The sequence below is a fragment of the Mustela nigripes genome, chromosome X, assembly GCF_022355385.1.
Source record: "Mustela nigripes isolate SB6536 chromosome X, MUSNIG.SB6536, whole genome shotgun sequence".
Lineage (NCBI taxonomy): Eukaryota > Metazoa > Chordata > Mammalia > Carnivora > Mustelidae > Mustela > Mustela nigripes.
In genome coordinates, this window is record NC_081575.1 from 90,650,417 (window position 1) to 90,667,076 (window position 16,660).

At 39.0% G+C, this 16,660-nt stretch overlaps 1 protein-coding gene across 1 annotated transcript in view; it reads right to left on the minus strand.

The window, feature by feature from the left end:
• OTC (ornithine transcarbamylase) overlaps positions 1 to 15,331 on the minus strand; it is a 63,187-nt gene extending 47,856 nt beyond the window's left edge. Inside the window, exons 1-3 of the mRNA XM_059386278.1 lie at positions 15,086 to 15,331; positions 2,375 to 2,513; positions 1,020 to 1,101 (exon numbers count right to left, since the gene is read on the minus strand). Coding sequence (XP_059242261.1) covers positions 1,020 to 1,101; positions 2,375 to 2,513; positions 15,086 to 15,162 — 298 coding nt within the window. The 5' untranslated portion in view covers positions 15,163 to 15,331. The remainder of the gene's footprint in view (positions 1 to 1,019; positions 1,102 to 2,374; positions 2,514 to 15,085) is intronic.
• Positions 15,332 to 16,660: the final 1,329 nt, after the last annotated feature.

Genomic DNA, 16,660 nt, shown 5'->3' on the forward strand with positions numbered 1-16,660 from the left:
GATGAGTCTGGGGAATCCCAAAGCTAATAACACCCATGTCTCGCTTTTAAGACAGAGCTCTAGGAGGCAACACATGTTCTAGAACTCCCTGGCACGCAGCCTAAAGAAAGAAGGAGAGAGAAAGCCTTGCAGTATCTCTGTACCCAATATGACATGGAGAGTTTTCAGGGGGTTGAGAGAGTCAAACCAAGAAACATTTCAGGTCTTGTGATCTGAGTGAAGCAAACTGCAGCCAAGGTCCAATGGGGATATAGAAGTCCCAGCAGAGGGGTGCCTGGTGGCTCAGTGGGTTAAAGCCTCTGCCTTAGGCTCAGGTCATGGTCCCAGGGTCCTGGGATCGAGCCCCGCATCAGGCTCTCTGCTTCATGGGGAGCCTGCTTCCCTCTCTCTCTCTGCCTGCCTCTCTGCCTACTTGTGATCTCTACCTGTCAAATAAATAAATAAAATCTTAAAAAAAAAAAAAAGAAGTCCCAGCAGACCCCAGTATGGATATCTGTTGATGATACCCTGATTACCAATGCCCAGGATCTTCTTCACGTACTCTCTAGGGCTTACCCATGACTGTGGGGAAAGAGAGAAGAGAGCCTACATTGATGAAGGAAACCCTGAAATGGTTGAGGATGCCTAACATTGAGGAGATTCAGTTTCCACCATCCTGCAAAATTAGAACAAGCAAGAAAAAACTCTTTACCTGTTAGGAAAAAACACATTTCTTGAGCACATGACTTTGAGGACTGAGATTTTGTGTCCACTCACATTTTGTACTGAACATGAAAAGCTCTTTGGGACTCGTAATCAAGTCTTCATGGAATTCCTACAGATGACGCTAATCTTTCAGCTTACAGCTTCTTTGAGAATTGGAAAGAACACCCAGAGGCTCACACTGCTACTCCCAGTGACAGTGTTTTCCCTTTGTGCTTGCTAACAAGACAGACAAATTCCCCCACTGGGCGACTCCTCCCGATCCTCACCCTCTGGCCCCCTCCTCAGCACAAGCGCAAGTTTGGCTGTGGACTCACCTGTTTCTGTGGAAAGTCTTGTTCGAGTACTTCTTTTTTCAAAAATCATGCCTAAGGACTTCCCTTGTAATAAGGGCAAATACTGAAAATTAAGGACAAGAATACAATTAAAATGAAAAATATTTTATATCCAATATCAAAGATTACGTTTCAAAATCTATTCTTTACAGTATGAGGAGATGTAGAATAATTAATCACTGCCTCCAAATGAGCATTCAAAATATTACTTAAAAAGTGAATTTAAAGTGTTCCTCTTTTCATGTTCTTTACAAGTAGAGGAAGGGAACAGGAAAACTCCTACAGCTTGTTGACATGTAATTAGAAAATATTAGTTGCTCTGGGTTCAACCTGAATACTTGTTCCAAACTATGCTGATATTTCCGACTGGAACCATCTTTTTACCTAAATTCATGGAAACCCATATCCATGTTCAAGGACCTTGACAACGATTGGTTCAGACGTGTTTTCTCAACTAGATGCAATGCTACTCTGTCACAACATGGGGCATTAAGACTCCTAAACATGAAGCCCCAGCTACGCTTTCATCATACATCCTCCTGGGAGTGCAAAGGCTTTGTTTCTGGAAGTCATTTGGAAACAATCTGCAGAGTTTGGGTGTGGGGTGGGGCTTTCCTCCTTCCTCTTCTCAGAGATGGAGTCTCAATAGGATGAGTTCTGGAACAAACAGATTCCTGCCAGCTAACTTTCTTTATACACAAAGTATGAAGACTAGGCCTGGGGTCTTGGGGACCTTTTCTCCAATTTCAGGTCTTATATGAGAATATCAACTCACAGCAGTTGGAAACTCTCCTGTTTTCTGAACTTGGAGAGCTAGTGAAATAGATAAGAGAACCAAGGTTGTATAAAACTTCCTCAACCTGAAACCAGCTCTTTAAAGTGCTTTTGAATCAGCTTGGAACACAAATATGCTTTCATAATTAAGCAGCCTAAATGAAGCTGCTGCATTAATTAATTGAAATTGGTTGCCAGGAAAAAAAAAAAAAAACCAGTATCATCCTTATTTTTAACTTGATAGAAAATGCACCGAGAAAAGAGTGAAGGTAGAAAAATAAAATCTTTCCAGAGAAATGATTCCTTAGGTCCTGATCCAATTAATAATGAATTTCAACATTCCACATGAAAGAAGTACAATGACTTGTCACTGAATAACTGATTTTTATGCTTTTTATATGTCTGTACACTCCGTGATAATCAATTACCTTGACTGTGTGGTTTCATTACTTAGCTACTGTTTAGGAATTTTAATGTATTTTCTTTCCCCTCTTTCTTTGGAAAGGCTGTCTTTAAAAAGGCTGGATGGTAGTATCAGAAAGTAAGATGAAAATGCTCCATACCTCTCCTTTCTGCTTTATCCTAAATTTGAGATCTGCTGATAGCCATAACATATACTTAATTTCTTCTCCTGTAAAGGTCTTTAGAGTGAGGAGGTCACGACCCTTCAGCTGTACTTTATTGTGTAGTGGTTGTCCACATCTACAAAAAAAAAAGAAGGAAAGAAAAATAAAGAGAAATATATATTTAAGGGAAAAAAACGCATGACCTATGGTGATTTGTTGTTTTATTCTTGAAACAAAACAACAAATCGCCTGGAGCCTCATGTATCTCTGCAAAGTATTAAAGCATTAAAATTGATATGGCATTAATTTACATTTTAGATATCCAATATGTTGGATATTGAGAGAAAAGAAACATTTGAGGAAGGAATTGAATTCTTATTTGCTGGGAGTAGCCATATCAGTGGCTTCGCCCCTTACTAACTGGCAACTTTGGGCAAGTTACCTAATCTCTCTCTGCACCTGAATTTCTCGCTCACCTAGAAAATGAGTATAATAATCTTATAGGGCTGTGAGGATGAAATGATTTAATACATGGAGATCATACAGGGTCTGCCATATAATAAGCATTTGATAAATTTTAGCTGTCGTTATTGATTGGTTATATATATGATTGATTAGACAAACAGAATTTGCAATGTCCATACAATAGAAAACATTTGCATTCTTTTTCCCCTACCGCCTTTCAAAGCTGTTCTTGGAGATTTGTTCTATACTTGTCCCTGGTCAAATACAGTGGGCCTTGTGGCTTTTCTGGTAACTTTCAGGAAATAAAGTTTAAAAAATCCTCTGTGCTTACTTTATTCCTCCACAACGAGTCTCATTAAAATAATATGTAATAATAATAATGATTTTTTTTAACTTTAAGAAATGTACTGCAAGTTAACACCCTCTTTCCTTCCAGTTCATGCCTAATTCAAGCTGGACCACTCTAGAGGGAGGATGGACCACGAGCTGTCTCCTTTATTTCCCCGCCTTTAGTCCCTCCAAGTAAAGCCTCGGGAAGGTGAGGAGTTAAGAGTCAGGTAAAGTCTGGTTCTGTTCTAGCAATCTAGCAATGGTATAGGTGCTTGAGGCTGTCTCCTTCTCTTCTAGGGTGCTTTTGAGGCTCCTTTGGAGAATTCTGCCATCACTGGGAATTTCTCACAGTAGTCTTTGGTGGTGGACAATTACATTTCTCATGCCATCCAAAGGAATGCATCTTGACTCCTTTTGCAGAGATCTCCCCATCCTTCAGGAGGTCTCTTGGCCACCATGTGAAACAATACCATGCTAGGTCTCTTTCTCCGTCTGTATTGGTTCATGGGAAACTCTTCATATTCTATGCTCTGACGAGAGTCCGTTTCATTCCAGTATAGACTCCTCTATTGTTCTGCCATCAAAACAGCTAGTCAACCCCTCCCTCTTACTCTAGATTTCCCAGGTAGAGGCCTGGATTTGGCCTATGGTGTCCTCAAGCTCTCCTATTAAAAATACCGATGCCATTAGAGTCACTTTCCCTAGGTTTAAGGTGAGGAGAGAGTACCTCTTCCTGTCGTACACAGTGGTAGCACTTTAAAAATCCTCTTCTAATCAACAACCCATCTCTTGGTTTTTGTAGTCCATTTTAGAAACTGGAAGTGGTCAAAAAAAAGTGGGTTGCAAAACTAATTCTTGTGTATCTCCTTTGCTCCTGTTTTAGTGGCATAGCATTTTATGTTGGAATGAGGGAAGAGTCAACACCTATTGGGCCTGAGCAGAAACTGAGATGGAAAGAGTCCCATTTTAACATTTGGTTACATTGTGATGACAATAGTTATTATTTGGGATAATAAGAATCTAAAAGTGAAAACATTTATTCTTTCATTTTCCCAGTGTTACCTCTATTTAACAATAATTATATTGTATACAATTAGAAATTATGAATAATGAAGGGCAAATTGTGGTTCACCACAGGTACTAAACATTAATCTTATTAGAAGTAAAACAACATCACAAAATGGTCATGCTTCATTTCAGCCTAACAAAAGAGCTTGGGCTACCTGAGATGAAGAATAAATCCTTTGGTGGGATTTATGTATGTTTTGCAATGATGACAAGAGGATAGGTAGGAAAAATCACAAATTCACTCAATTTGTTGTTTCCACTGCATGATGTCAAATAACTTAGACCAAGGAATATTTTACTAAACATCCAACTTTCTGGCAGAGTTGATTGGTTCATTTAGTCTTTGATAGATGAGTAGATCGTTTTCAGTTAACATTTTGTAATGTTAGGTCCTTCAGAGATTCTAGTTAGTAAGGAAAGGAACTTCCATAAAGATCAAGGGTTTGTGAGTTAGTTGGCTGATGGTTGATTGATTGATTGATTTAATATAAGACTAATGACAGGGGCGCCAGGGTGGCTCAGTCACTTAAGCATTTGTCTTCAGCTCAGGTCATGATCGTGGGGTCCTGGGATCAAGCCCTGTGTCAGGCTTTCTGCTCAGTGGGGAGTCTGCTTCTCCCTCTCCCACTGACCCTCCCCTTGCTCACACTCTTGCTTCCCCTCTCTCTCTCAAATAAATAAATAATCTTTTTAAAAAAGATACTAATGACATTTAATTCTTTTTTAAAAGATTTTATTTATTTATTTGACAGAGAGAGATCACAAGTAGGCAGAGAGGCAGGCTGAGAGAGAGAGAGGAGGAAGCAGGCTCCCCACCGAGCAGAGAGCCCGATGCAGGGCTCGATCCCAGGACCCTGGGATCATGACCTGAGCTGAAGGCAGCGGCTTTAACCCACTGAGCCACCCAGGCACCCCATGACATTCAATTCTAATAGAAATTAGTGTTTTCAGTTTACATGTAGATCAAAGTTTTGGTTAACATACCTATTTCAAAGATGTACCATAGCCTTCAACTTTTATTTTATTTATTATTATTTTTTAAATTTTTCTTTAAAATTTTCTTTAAACTTTAGTTGACATACAGAGCAATATTGGTTTTAGAAATAGAAGTCAGTGATTTATCACTTATAACTTTTAAAAATATGTCCTTCATCTACTCTCTAAATGGAATTTTCTTTAAAGCAGTGGTCCACAATTTATTTTTTATTACAGACCTCTAACATTAAAAAATTTTGGGGGGCGCCTGGGTGGCTCAGTGGATTATAAGCCTCTGCCTTCGGACCAGGTCATGATCTTAGGGTCCTGGGATCGAGCCCTGCATTGGGCTCTCTGCTCAGCGGGGAGCCTGCTTCCCCCTCTCTCTCTGCCTGTCTTTCTGCCTACTTGTGATCTCTGTCAAATAAATGAAATATTAAAAAAAAAAATTTTTGGATATGGATCTACAATGTATGTTTACTTATTTATATATGTGTTACTACCCTAATAGACTGTGTATAAAACAAAACATTAAAAAATGCAGAAGTTTAGACTGAAAAGAATCAAATATTTAAAAAACAAATTTGTAAATATACAAAAATATACTGGATAACCAAGTTTCTAGAATAGACCTTTATTTTCTTCCTTCCAATGGAACCCTAGTAAATATCACAAAACTGTGTCCAAGATTTGGATAATACTATTCAGAAATTTGAAAATTTAAAGACATGGCAGTTAGGCAGAAAATGTACTTTTACATATGTATTTTGGTTATGTGTTTGGTTCTGATAATGTTAATTAGTGATAATATTAAGCAACACTTGGAATATACAAGTACTGATACTGTTGAGAAGTAAACCCTTAGACTGATATTGTATTTTTTAGAGTCAGTTGGATTTGGGGATTTGTAAACAGGTTTATCATGTCTGACGTGAAGTGGAGGCATTGCAACTTATACTTTCCCAATTCACAGGGCATGTTTACAAACATTTTTTTTCCTGGAACAAGGTCCAATTAAGATAAAATCACAGGGGATAAACTCTCTTGACTCTGTATCTCAAATAAAACATTAATATTCCACAGCTTAAGACTTCCTCCAGTATTATTTTTTAAAGGGGAAAAATCTTTGCTGGAAACCCTGCTCCCCAGGATTTAAGAAAATTTTTTATAATGTTCAGTTAGCCAACATATAATATTTGTGAAACATCGCTATGGTTGTTAAACTCCCATTGACAACAGGAGAAACCACTCATATGCTAATTTTGAGGACTTATTTTTTTGCCCAGAGCTCAAGATCTTTCTCCTGGTAATTTTGGAGCCCACAAAAGCTGAGTCATCAGGGCACCTTTTAAGGAATTAAGAACCTTCCCACACTCTCAGCCCTTGCAGGATTGTGTTGTATCTAGTTCCTTCTAAACACTCACAGGACTACAAGTTTCATTCAAGAAAATAGCATGGGGGCGCCTGGATGGCTCAGTGGGTTAAAGCCTCTGCCTTCAGCTCAGGTCAGGATCCCCGGGTCCTGGGATCGATCCCCACGTCGGGCTCTCTGCTCAGCAGGGAGCCTGCTTCTCTCTCTCTCTCTCTCTCTCTCTCTCTCTCTCTCTCTGCCTGCCTCTCTGCCTACTTGTGATCTCTGTCTGTCAAATAAATAAATAAAATCTTTAAAAAAGAGAGAGAGAATAGCATGGACCTTGCAATTGTGCTGCTGATGGTTTTGGTGTTGAAAAAGAAAGGAAAGGATGCGTGGAACTTAATTTTTCTCCCCCCTTCACATGAGAGAAAGCAAGAAAATAATGGTGAAAAAGGAGACCCAACACCACCTTCAGCTACTTCACAAAAGCTCCAACTTCCAGCTCTTATAAGCAGGGGACAGAATGGGAGAAGTAAAATGTCTCTGGGTGTTTCTCAGATTTGTTCTTATGCTCTAAGACATTGAGATTAGGGTTAGGTTAATGTCGTGCTATTGGGATTGCCTTGTGAGGCTCTTGCTATTTCTCCATTGACAGATTCAAGTTTAAAGATAAAAGAAGATACAAACATCCTGCTTGAATCTTCCCATTTTGTCCAGACCTTTCATTTTAAAGTTTATGTAGCAACAGAAACCTTATTTCAAAGTATTTTTATTAGACCATAATTAGTCAGAAGAATACCTCTTTGTGACTCCAGTCTCCACAGGGCAGTTACTGATAATATCACCTTCCCTTTTGCCCTGGGATGGCACCTTCAATAGGTATTAGCAGATAAGCTTTTTCTTTTCTTTTCTTTTTTAAAAAAATACAGTTCGTTCTGGTTTACATGGTAGTGTGGCACTGTAAATGACCATTAAGCCTGCAACCATGCATAGCAACCATAATAATAAGTTGGAAAATTCACAATCTTTCCATGACTTTTAATTTTTTGTCAAGACATTAAACACTCTCATATTGTCAGTTATAAATGTGTAGGGAAATGAAAAAAATAGTAAAACATATATTTATTACACTGTAATTTAGAACATTAGCAATATTGAGAATTAAAGTGTTTTATTTTTTGTAAAAACTGTCAAGAGTAGTTTGAACCATGCATGCTCTCTTATTACATATGTTACAGAGCAAACATCTTGTCTATGCTTTGGTGAATTGCCAGGCTTTCTAAGTTTGAATCAACTTCCAACATTTTATCCTTTGCACTGAAAGTGTAAAATATGTAAAATATCTCTGATAATTTCTTGAATGTATAAGTGTTTTGCTGGTGTCAGTTCCTACATCTTTACACTTTGTGTCACAACCACTTTGCTCATTTATGTCGGTAAGTTTGTCTTTGCTCAAGACCTCTGACTGCATAGCTAGAGCCTCTCAAACAGTAGCAGCGTCAACAATCCCACCATCAGATATTTCTTCTATAAATGCATTCCCATTTGATTCAAATGTAACTGCCAATGTTATTTTTTTTATTTCTCTGCTGCATTTTGGTCTCTGTCAGGCAGTCCCTCCTTTCAGTTATTCATTTTTATCAAATGGCACATCATTTTGTCGCTGGGAGAAAAAGCAGCACAACTCTACACTTCGTTGTTCATATGTAAACTGAATAACAGATACACAGTGAACAATCACCAAAACTTGATGCGATTGGTCACTGACCATGATGTGCAGCTATTATTTACATAGCAATTTATGTACAATAACACCAGCAATGAGGTTTTTACTTTATGCAACTATTCACAATTAAAATACTATGGCAGCTGTAACTTGAACTGTGTACTTGAAAGACTGGCATTTGACTCAACTGCACTAATTGAAATTCCTGTATATTGGGACCTTGCAAAGGTAGGACTGCCTGTGCTCCAAATGCTTTCTCATTGTAGGACTCTCACATACCATTCTTTCTATCCAGAACACTATTATCTCAGTAATCCTGGCTCCTTCTCACCATTAAGCATAAATACCACCTCTCGGGAGATTCCTTCCCTGACTGTACTAAGTAGTCTCTATTTTGCATTCATTTTGTTCATGATATTTATCAAAATATTTAAATATATATTCATGTGTCTGTTTATATTACTTACTTTTTACCTTCCCATTGAACTATATGATTGATGGCAGGGATCCTGCCTGTTTATTTATTAATATATAGGCAGTACTTATTGCAATGCCTGGGATAGAGTAGGTATTCAATAAATATTTCTCAGGTAAAAGGATGAATGAATGAAATTATGTCTCTGGGTAGAAGTAGAATAATTTGTATAAGAATGAATTCAGCATATTTCTGAGAATGAAGGTAGAGAAATTTTCCATGATCAATTTTCAATATTCTGATCAAAGTCTGATGACAAAAAATAAAGATACCAAGAGCCCCCAGAACAGAATTAAGGTTGAGGGAAAGCAAGGGCCCAGGTTGAACACAAGGATTGAGTGTCAGGGAGGAAAACTAATTGTGGACTAGTGTTTTGCTAATGCTGAAATTCCCCATGGCTCAACTACTCTCACATAGTATTTACACTCCTGGGAAAAATAGTTGGACACATGCATGTGAAACAAGAGCATTATAACCTTGGGGCTCAGGCACACCAGTCTGAGTCAAGTCCATAACCCTGGAAAACTGATGAGAGGATCTGGTGGGACAAACTTTTGCCCATAGCACCATGAGAGCCAAATCCAAAGTGCAGGAACAGTGAACTGTACCAATACTTTGGTTCCCTCTCTCCATAAGCCCCTCTTGTACAGAATAAGTCCCTAGGGTTCTTGGGGACAAAACGGGTAGAGAGGTAGATCCTGGAAATTTTTTAAATTGCATCTCAATCAGTGAAGGGGAGTCGTACTGTTCACCACTGGAAAATCATTAAAGTAGTCACCACCTTTCTTGATTCTATTCAAGAGGTGGGGCAGGAAATGTTTGCATAGGAAAAATAGCTGTTTTTCATAGATATCGAGAACTAACCAGGAAAATTTATCACTGGAAGGAAAGCAAACACAATAGTTCAAGTTTAAGTTCCTATCCTGTTTACTGTCTCCTCATAGACCTACTCTTGGCTCTGAAATGGAGCTGCCACACCTCTTTCCTAAGCTATTTAAAAATTCGAGGAAAGTAGAAGAGTTCCACAACTGTACCATGTTGAAATGCCTCTGCCACAGACCCCCTTTTTTTCTGTATCAGACATTTCTTGCTTTCTCGTGATAAATCCATACTTGAATTAGCCAGCTAAAACCACTGGCAAAAATGGCTTCTAAGTTCTTATAGAGACCCTGAGCCTCAGTTGGAGGCAGGCTTCTCTGGTTCTGGAGCACCTGAACCAGGGCCAGAATACTATTTTAGTGTTCCCATAAAATACTTGGTTTTCTTATATTTCAGTGTGTCTCCTTGGTAAACCAGACCTAAACCACATTATCATTCTTCAGCCAACACATAATAAGGAGGATATAATATTAGAGAAAACAATGGGAACCATGTACAGATTTTCTGTCAAACTGTCATTACAGTCTGGTTAAAGCCTGAACTTTTGAAAAAAGCAGACTAGTTCCTTGCATTAATTTTATCCCTTAAAAAATAATTACAGAGATTTCTCAGCCCCAGATCACTGAATGCTAAGAAGTTAAGCCAAGGTAATAGTAGACCTTTGTGTTAGTTTTACCCAAATATCTTCCTAGCTAGAAAATGGAAGCATATTCTGTATTGGCAGAATAAAACCTTTCATTGCAAGAGTCTGCGTTTTCCAACTCTGGTAAATTGTTTGGAGCACGGGAGGAGATCTGGATGTGTTCCTTTGTATAATTGTATTTTGTTGGAAGAAAAAGTGCTTGATCTGAGTAAAATGTGGTCAGTCAGAAATAGACTTCACCAGAATAGGAAAAAATTCAGTGTTAAATGGTATCTTGATCCCCATGGAAAATTTTAGATGAAGACTTTATCTTCTGGAGGCCTAAGAGGGAGTCAGTGGGCCTTATGGCTGAGATTTTTGTGTTTCTTTAATCTTCCAGATTGGCGCAACCATTAAGGCATATTTTTTCTTATTTTTTTTTTCTTTACTGAGATATTTGGGCTGTATTTTTAAAAAGGAGATTGTGCAAGGGTAGAATGGCCAATTTGATCAGTTTGGAAGGATCAAAGTAATCAAAGCAGTGGAAGAAAAAGGGCAGTGGTTTTAATTATTCCAATTCTAGTCCTAGTTCAACTATGACCTTGGGAATATCATTTTCCATCCTTGGCCTCAATTCCTGATCTGAAAAATTAAGAAAATCAACTCAAAATCAGTGATCCTTCTTGTCTTTGTCTTCCACAACACTCGTGAAGTTTATAAACACAAGATTTTCCATGGGCCATACTGGAGCTATCTGAATTCTCAGTGACCTGCCTTTAATTTCATCCCTTTATTGCCATCTCAAGAAGTCACACTGCAGTGCATGCAAGGGACAGTGACTTTATTTTCACAAAACTCTTGAATCTCATCCTACTGATCTGAAAAAAAAAGCACCGATTAAAATTTCTTTACTTCTTTAACAATAATAATAATAGTCTCTTACTAAAAATTGACCTGCAGCCTTTCTCACTGTTGCTGCATGATCATGTGTGGTATAAGTCACTGTTGTAACTGGGTGACTAGTGGTTTCTAAGAAACCTGATATTGTCAACCCAAAATGGCGTGACTTCCCATCATCTGAAAATTGAAGAGGGTTAGCTTTGTGCAGATGTTATTAAAAGGGCTAGAACCCCAAAACTGTTGAAAATATGTATCTGCCTCTACTTATTTTTCTTTCTTTCTTTTTTTTTTTTTTTTGCTGCTCCAAGGAACATACTTTATTTTTTTTATTAATTTATTTATTTTCAGCATAACAGTATTCATTATTTTTTTTTACCACACCCAGTGCTCCATGCAATCTGTGCCCTCTATAATACCCACCACCTGGTACCCCAACCCCCCCCCCCCCCCCCGACCCCCCTTCAAACCCCTCAGATAGTTTTTCAGACTCTGAAAAACTATCTACTTCTATTTCAGTTAAATCACTAAATTACTAAAAATAACAAACCGGAAATAGACCTAAATTTTACTGTTGGCCTAGGGAAATATCATGACAAGTTTCTCAGAAACTGACTTCAGTTTTCTGAAGTCAGGAAAGATGTTTTTAAAAAGGCGTTCATTTTAACTTATGACAGAAGGTGTGAAGAATCAAAAAGGACTGTTTTCTCTCCTCTAGGCAAGAGCATGGATGGCCTATAATTGCTTCATCTGTGTGTCCATGCTTGTAGAGATAATATGAGTGTGGGATGACGGGAGCCTAATGAGTTATGTAAGCCCTTAAGAGAGGTCTGGAATGAAATACCTGAAAACCAGTCACCTCCACCCCAGTCCATAACCTCCACAGAATTGGGTGGCTTAGCTCAATATTCTCTGAAGAAATTTCTATTTGTGAGATGAAATTGAACTGCACTTACAAATTGGTCTTCTCTGATAAAGAAAGAGATTTTTTTAGTGGTTTCTTTAAAAGCTATAAGTAGTTTCCCTAATAGGCAACAAATCATGGGACACTGTCTATTATCCAAACACCGCCAGGCTCTAGAGCCTTGTTTGTGAGATGAAAAGCATATGGATTGGGTGTTTTCGGCAGTCTTGGTGTCTGATCCTATCGATTTTGGAGGAAAAAAGAAATAATAATTGACTAAAAATGATTGATTTAGGAACCTGCATGAATGGCTTCAGCCTCACTTAAGCTGTTATTTTTATCCTGTCCATGGCGATATGGCTGCTCACTTTAAATCTCTGCAGTCCCTATTTTGTGGCATTGCCACACCCTAACCACACATTTCTTATTATTCGATGGTGTTAAGATCACGTGATATGTTCTGTAGCAAGGTCTCTTCACCTTTCTCAAGAGATATGGGGGAAATAAAGAGCTCAAATCTCTGTGGAAGGCTGAAAATCAAAGTAAAAGTACAATACAGGCAGAGTTGATAGGGAGTTTTCTCTGTTGTTGAGAGGTCATCAAAAGCCAGAGGTCTTACTGAAGATCAGCAATTCTGAGTTCATCTCGCTGACAGGTAGCATAGCTAAATAAAAGAACTGGAAAAAAAATATCCATGCCACAGGAGAGCAACACCATTTCAACATTATCCCATTTTCACGAAAGGCTTATGCTCTTAAGTCTCTAATGACATGGGTGATTCAAGGCTTTCATATTTTCAAATAACAAGTATCGATTTGGGCTAATTTAGACATGTTTTTGCCTCAGCCCCCATTCACTGTGAGAGATGGCTTGCCAAAACTCTGTGAATTACAGATTGGCTACTGGATATAGAAGATAGATTATTAGTAAATACCAAAGAAGCCCAATTCTTTGGAAGGGGTTTTACTTTAAAAACTTGAACTTGTTATCATTATTTTAAAAATCAGTCATCACTGTACTTTTCAAAGAAGAGTATAAGTTTAAGCTCCAAGCTCTGGTTATTCATTCAGTCGATTATTTTCAGCTCAGTGATGATTCTTTATTAGAAACCATGGAAAAAAATTTCATCATACTTTTATCTGATATAACTCAGTGGGATGGAATAATAAAATAATAAACATTCGTCTGTCACTTTACAGTTTTCACACTCATTATCTCACTGATTATCAGTAGACTGTGACTTCATGTGTCTGGTATGAGAGACTTTCCTTACCTTCTTTGCCACTCTATCCCCAACACCTTACAGATAGTGTGGCACAAAGTAGGCGCTCAACAAGTATTTAATGATTTATTGATTTTTATTGTGTTATGATAGTTACCACACAGTACATCATTAGCTTTTGCTGTAGTATTCCATGATTCATTGTGTATAACACCCAATGCTCCATGCAGTCCATGCCTTCCTTAATACCCATCACCGGGCCAGCCCATTCCCTGCCCCTTCCCCTCTAAAACCCTCAGTTTGTTTCTCGAAGTCCATAGTGTCTCATGGTTCATCTTCCCCTCTGATTACCCCCCCCTTCCTTTTTCCTTTCCCTCTCCTAATGTCTTCCATGCTATTCCTTATGTTCCACAAATAAGTGAAACCATATGATAATTGACTTTCTCTGCTTGACTTTCAGTATTTATTAAATGAATCATTGAACCACCTTGTGATGTAAGCAGAGCAGATATTACTCTTTTTCCATTTTATAGGTGAAGCAACATTACGGAAACTTTATTGACTTGCTCAAGGTCGATATAACCAGCAAGTGGTGGTACCAGGCCTTGAACCTAGTTTAGACTCCAAAACCTGAGCTTTCCTCCACATTCTTGGGTTGTGTGCTCTAACTCTAGTACTAATCAGTAAACGCCATCATCTGCCTAGGCCTCGTTGACCTTATCTGTAAAATAAGAGAAGGCTAATATTATTCTATGGCTCTGTGGTCCCATCTAGGTCTAATACTACTGGTTTAATTTACAGTATCATCTATAATGTCATCTGGCTTCCGAGAGTCTTCTCTTCACCAAAGAAATGGTGCTTATGGCAGAGTCTAGAAAGCACAGAGCTTCCAGGTGGCCCAGAGGAGGGACTCAAGGCCACTGTCACAGGTCTGCTTCCTAACAGTGGGAGAGAACTTCAAACTAGAAGCTTCTCCCTTTAGGAAGTCAGTGAGGTTGTTTTGAGGTACCTTGTAAAGAGCCTCTGAAAAAATTCTATGGGATTGTTAACACATAATTATTCTAGAAGCCTTCTGGCAATGATGTGCACATTTCATGGCCTTCCTTCCTTGGTTAACCTATTATCCTTGTCCCCTTCCCCACAGACACACACCATGCCTCCTTCCATTGCATGTTCACTAGCGGTAAGCAAGATGTCGCTTTTATAATGAATTCACTGGAAATGGCCTCCTTTCACATGCTACCAAGAATCTCAAGGATGGATTTCCCATGTGAATTTTAGTTAAAAAAATATATTATTATCCTCAGCACACTTAACTTCCCTTTGCAGCAGCTTCGTAAATATTTATCCAGTTGTTATTTGGGGTCTTTTTATTTAAAAAAAAAAAAAGAACTAATTAATCCCCACTCCCTAGAATGATAGATTATTTTCAAGCAAACCCAAATACAAGCTGGAGGCCCTGTATAAATTAATTCTAATTTTCTTCAGGCAGTAGTCCATTTAAAATGTACACAAACAGAAGATGTCAAGAACATTTAGTCCATTTCACCTGCCGAGGTTAGCACACACACCTCCCCCACCCCGCCACACCAGCCTGCTATGAAATTTGATTATACAGGACTGAGAAATGAAAGCTCAGCTGGAATTAGAGACAGCAGGCTCAAATAAGGGTAGAACCCAGCATTACACCCTGCAGAAAGAGGACTTTTCAGGCTGCACTCCTTTGCAGACTAGAACTTCAGTTATCACTATGGTTCCTAAGTCAGACCCCAACCTCTGGCCATCACTTACCGAAAATTTCGAACCATGAAACTGTGACCATTTCTAAGAACTGCATTGTTCAACAGGATCCTCAAATTAAGCAGCATCTTCTTTTGATAATGAAAAAGATGAGTCTCTGCTCTTGAAAACGCCTCACCAAGGTAGACAGTGGGGTCCACTTAAAAGCTAAGAACGATTTCAATTGCAGTGAGAGAGCAAAGGTACTATCACCCTTCAACTACCTTATCAAATTCTCCTAGTTAGAGATACGCAGGGCAGGGTACAGGAACACTTGAACTTTAAGCCAAGCTCCACCACTCTGTGTGTGTGTGTGTGTCTGTGTGTGTGTGTGTGTCTGTGTGTAGCAGGAATCTTGATTCTTTTGGAGTACAGACTCCTCATTTTTCATAATATATTTGCACTGTCACATACTCGTATGAAGTCAATTGACAACTCATTGAGCACGTGATATATGCAGGGCATTGCAGTACTGGCTGCTGCGAGCATACATAGAAATAACACTTTCAGAAAATGTGAGTCATCGGTGCAAAACCCCAGAGATAGACATGACAGCCCTGAGTATTTCCAGGGATATTACTTTTGTAACTCAAAGTCTCATCTTTCCCACAAAAACAAATAGAAAGAAGAGCCCTAGAGCTATTTTTTGGTGGCAAGAAGCTGGAGTGGGGATAGAGGTCTAATAAAAAGATCTCAGTCCTGTACCTCCCATTGTTCCTCGCACATAGTAGGTCTTCAATAAACAAGTAGTTGCCTATTCTAGCAGGAACCCACAATCAGTAGAAGTGGGGATGGAGTAGCACATGCTCCTCCTCCCCTGATCGCCTCTCCAGATCACTAAGTGGTCCTCCAATACTTTACATTCATTCGTTCATCCACAATTATAAATCAGATATTTTCAAGATCAGTTTTGTGTTGGATTTTGGACTAGGCTGGAATTTCAGTGAAGGAAGATGCTCTCACTCTCACAGAGTTTACCGTTCAGTAAGGGTACATGATCTGTAAATAGATACCACAATACAGACCCATAGGAGAGGTCCAGATAAAGTGCTGCCATATCACAGGGAAGAGAAAGTACTCTACGCTGGGAAGGGTGGGAGGCAGGAAAAGAGCGAAAGGGGTAGGGGCTGCCTCTTCTGGTCAATTGATACAACTTTAGCAAACCCAGGTGAGCACTTGCTAGAAGGGCATGCTAACGTAAAGCCTGTATCTTAGTCAAGTGTGCTACCTCCACAAACAACTCCTATTAGCAATGCTGGGGGAGAAATCAAGAAGTGTCTTCCATGTTGTGGTACAGAAAGCGGGCAGCACTTCTGAGATGCCAAAGCAACTCAGAAACCCTTGTAATTCTGTGGAGGTAGGAGCTCAGACCCCCAGAGGGGACTCAGAAAACTGAAACAACCCATAACCCTTAGGGAGGTTGGAATAGAGAAGCTGCACTGCAAGTGGGATGAGGTTGGGGCAATTTCACTGAATCTCAAGAGGTAAGATATCCAGGTAACATGTGGGAAAGCACCTTACAGGATTTGACATTAGCCCTCAGAATTCATCCAGAGGCTTTTCTTGACCCACACCATGACTCCTCTA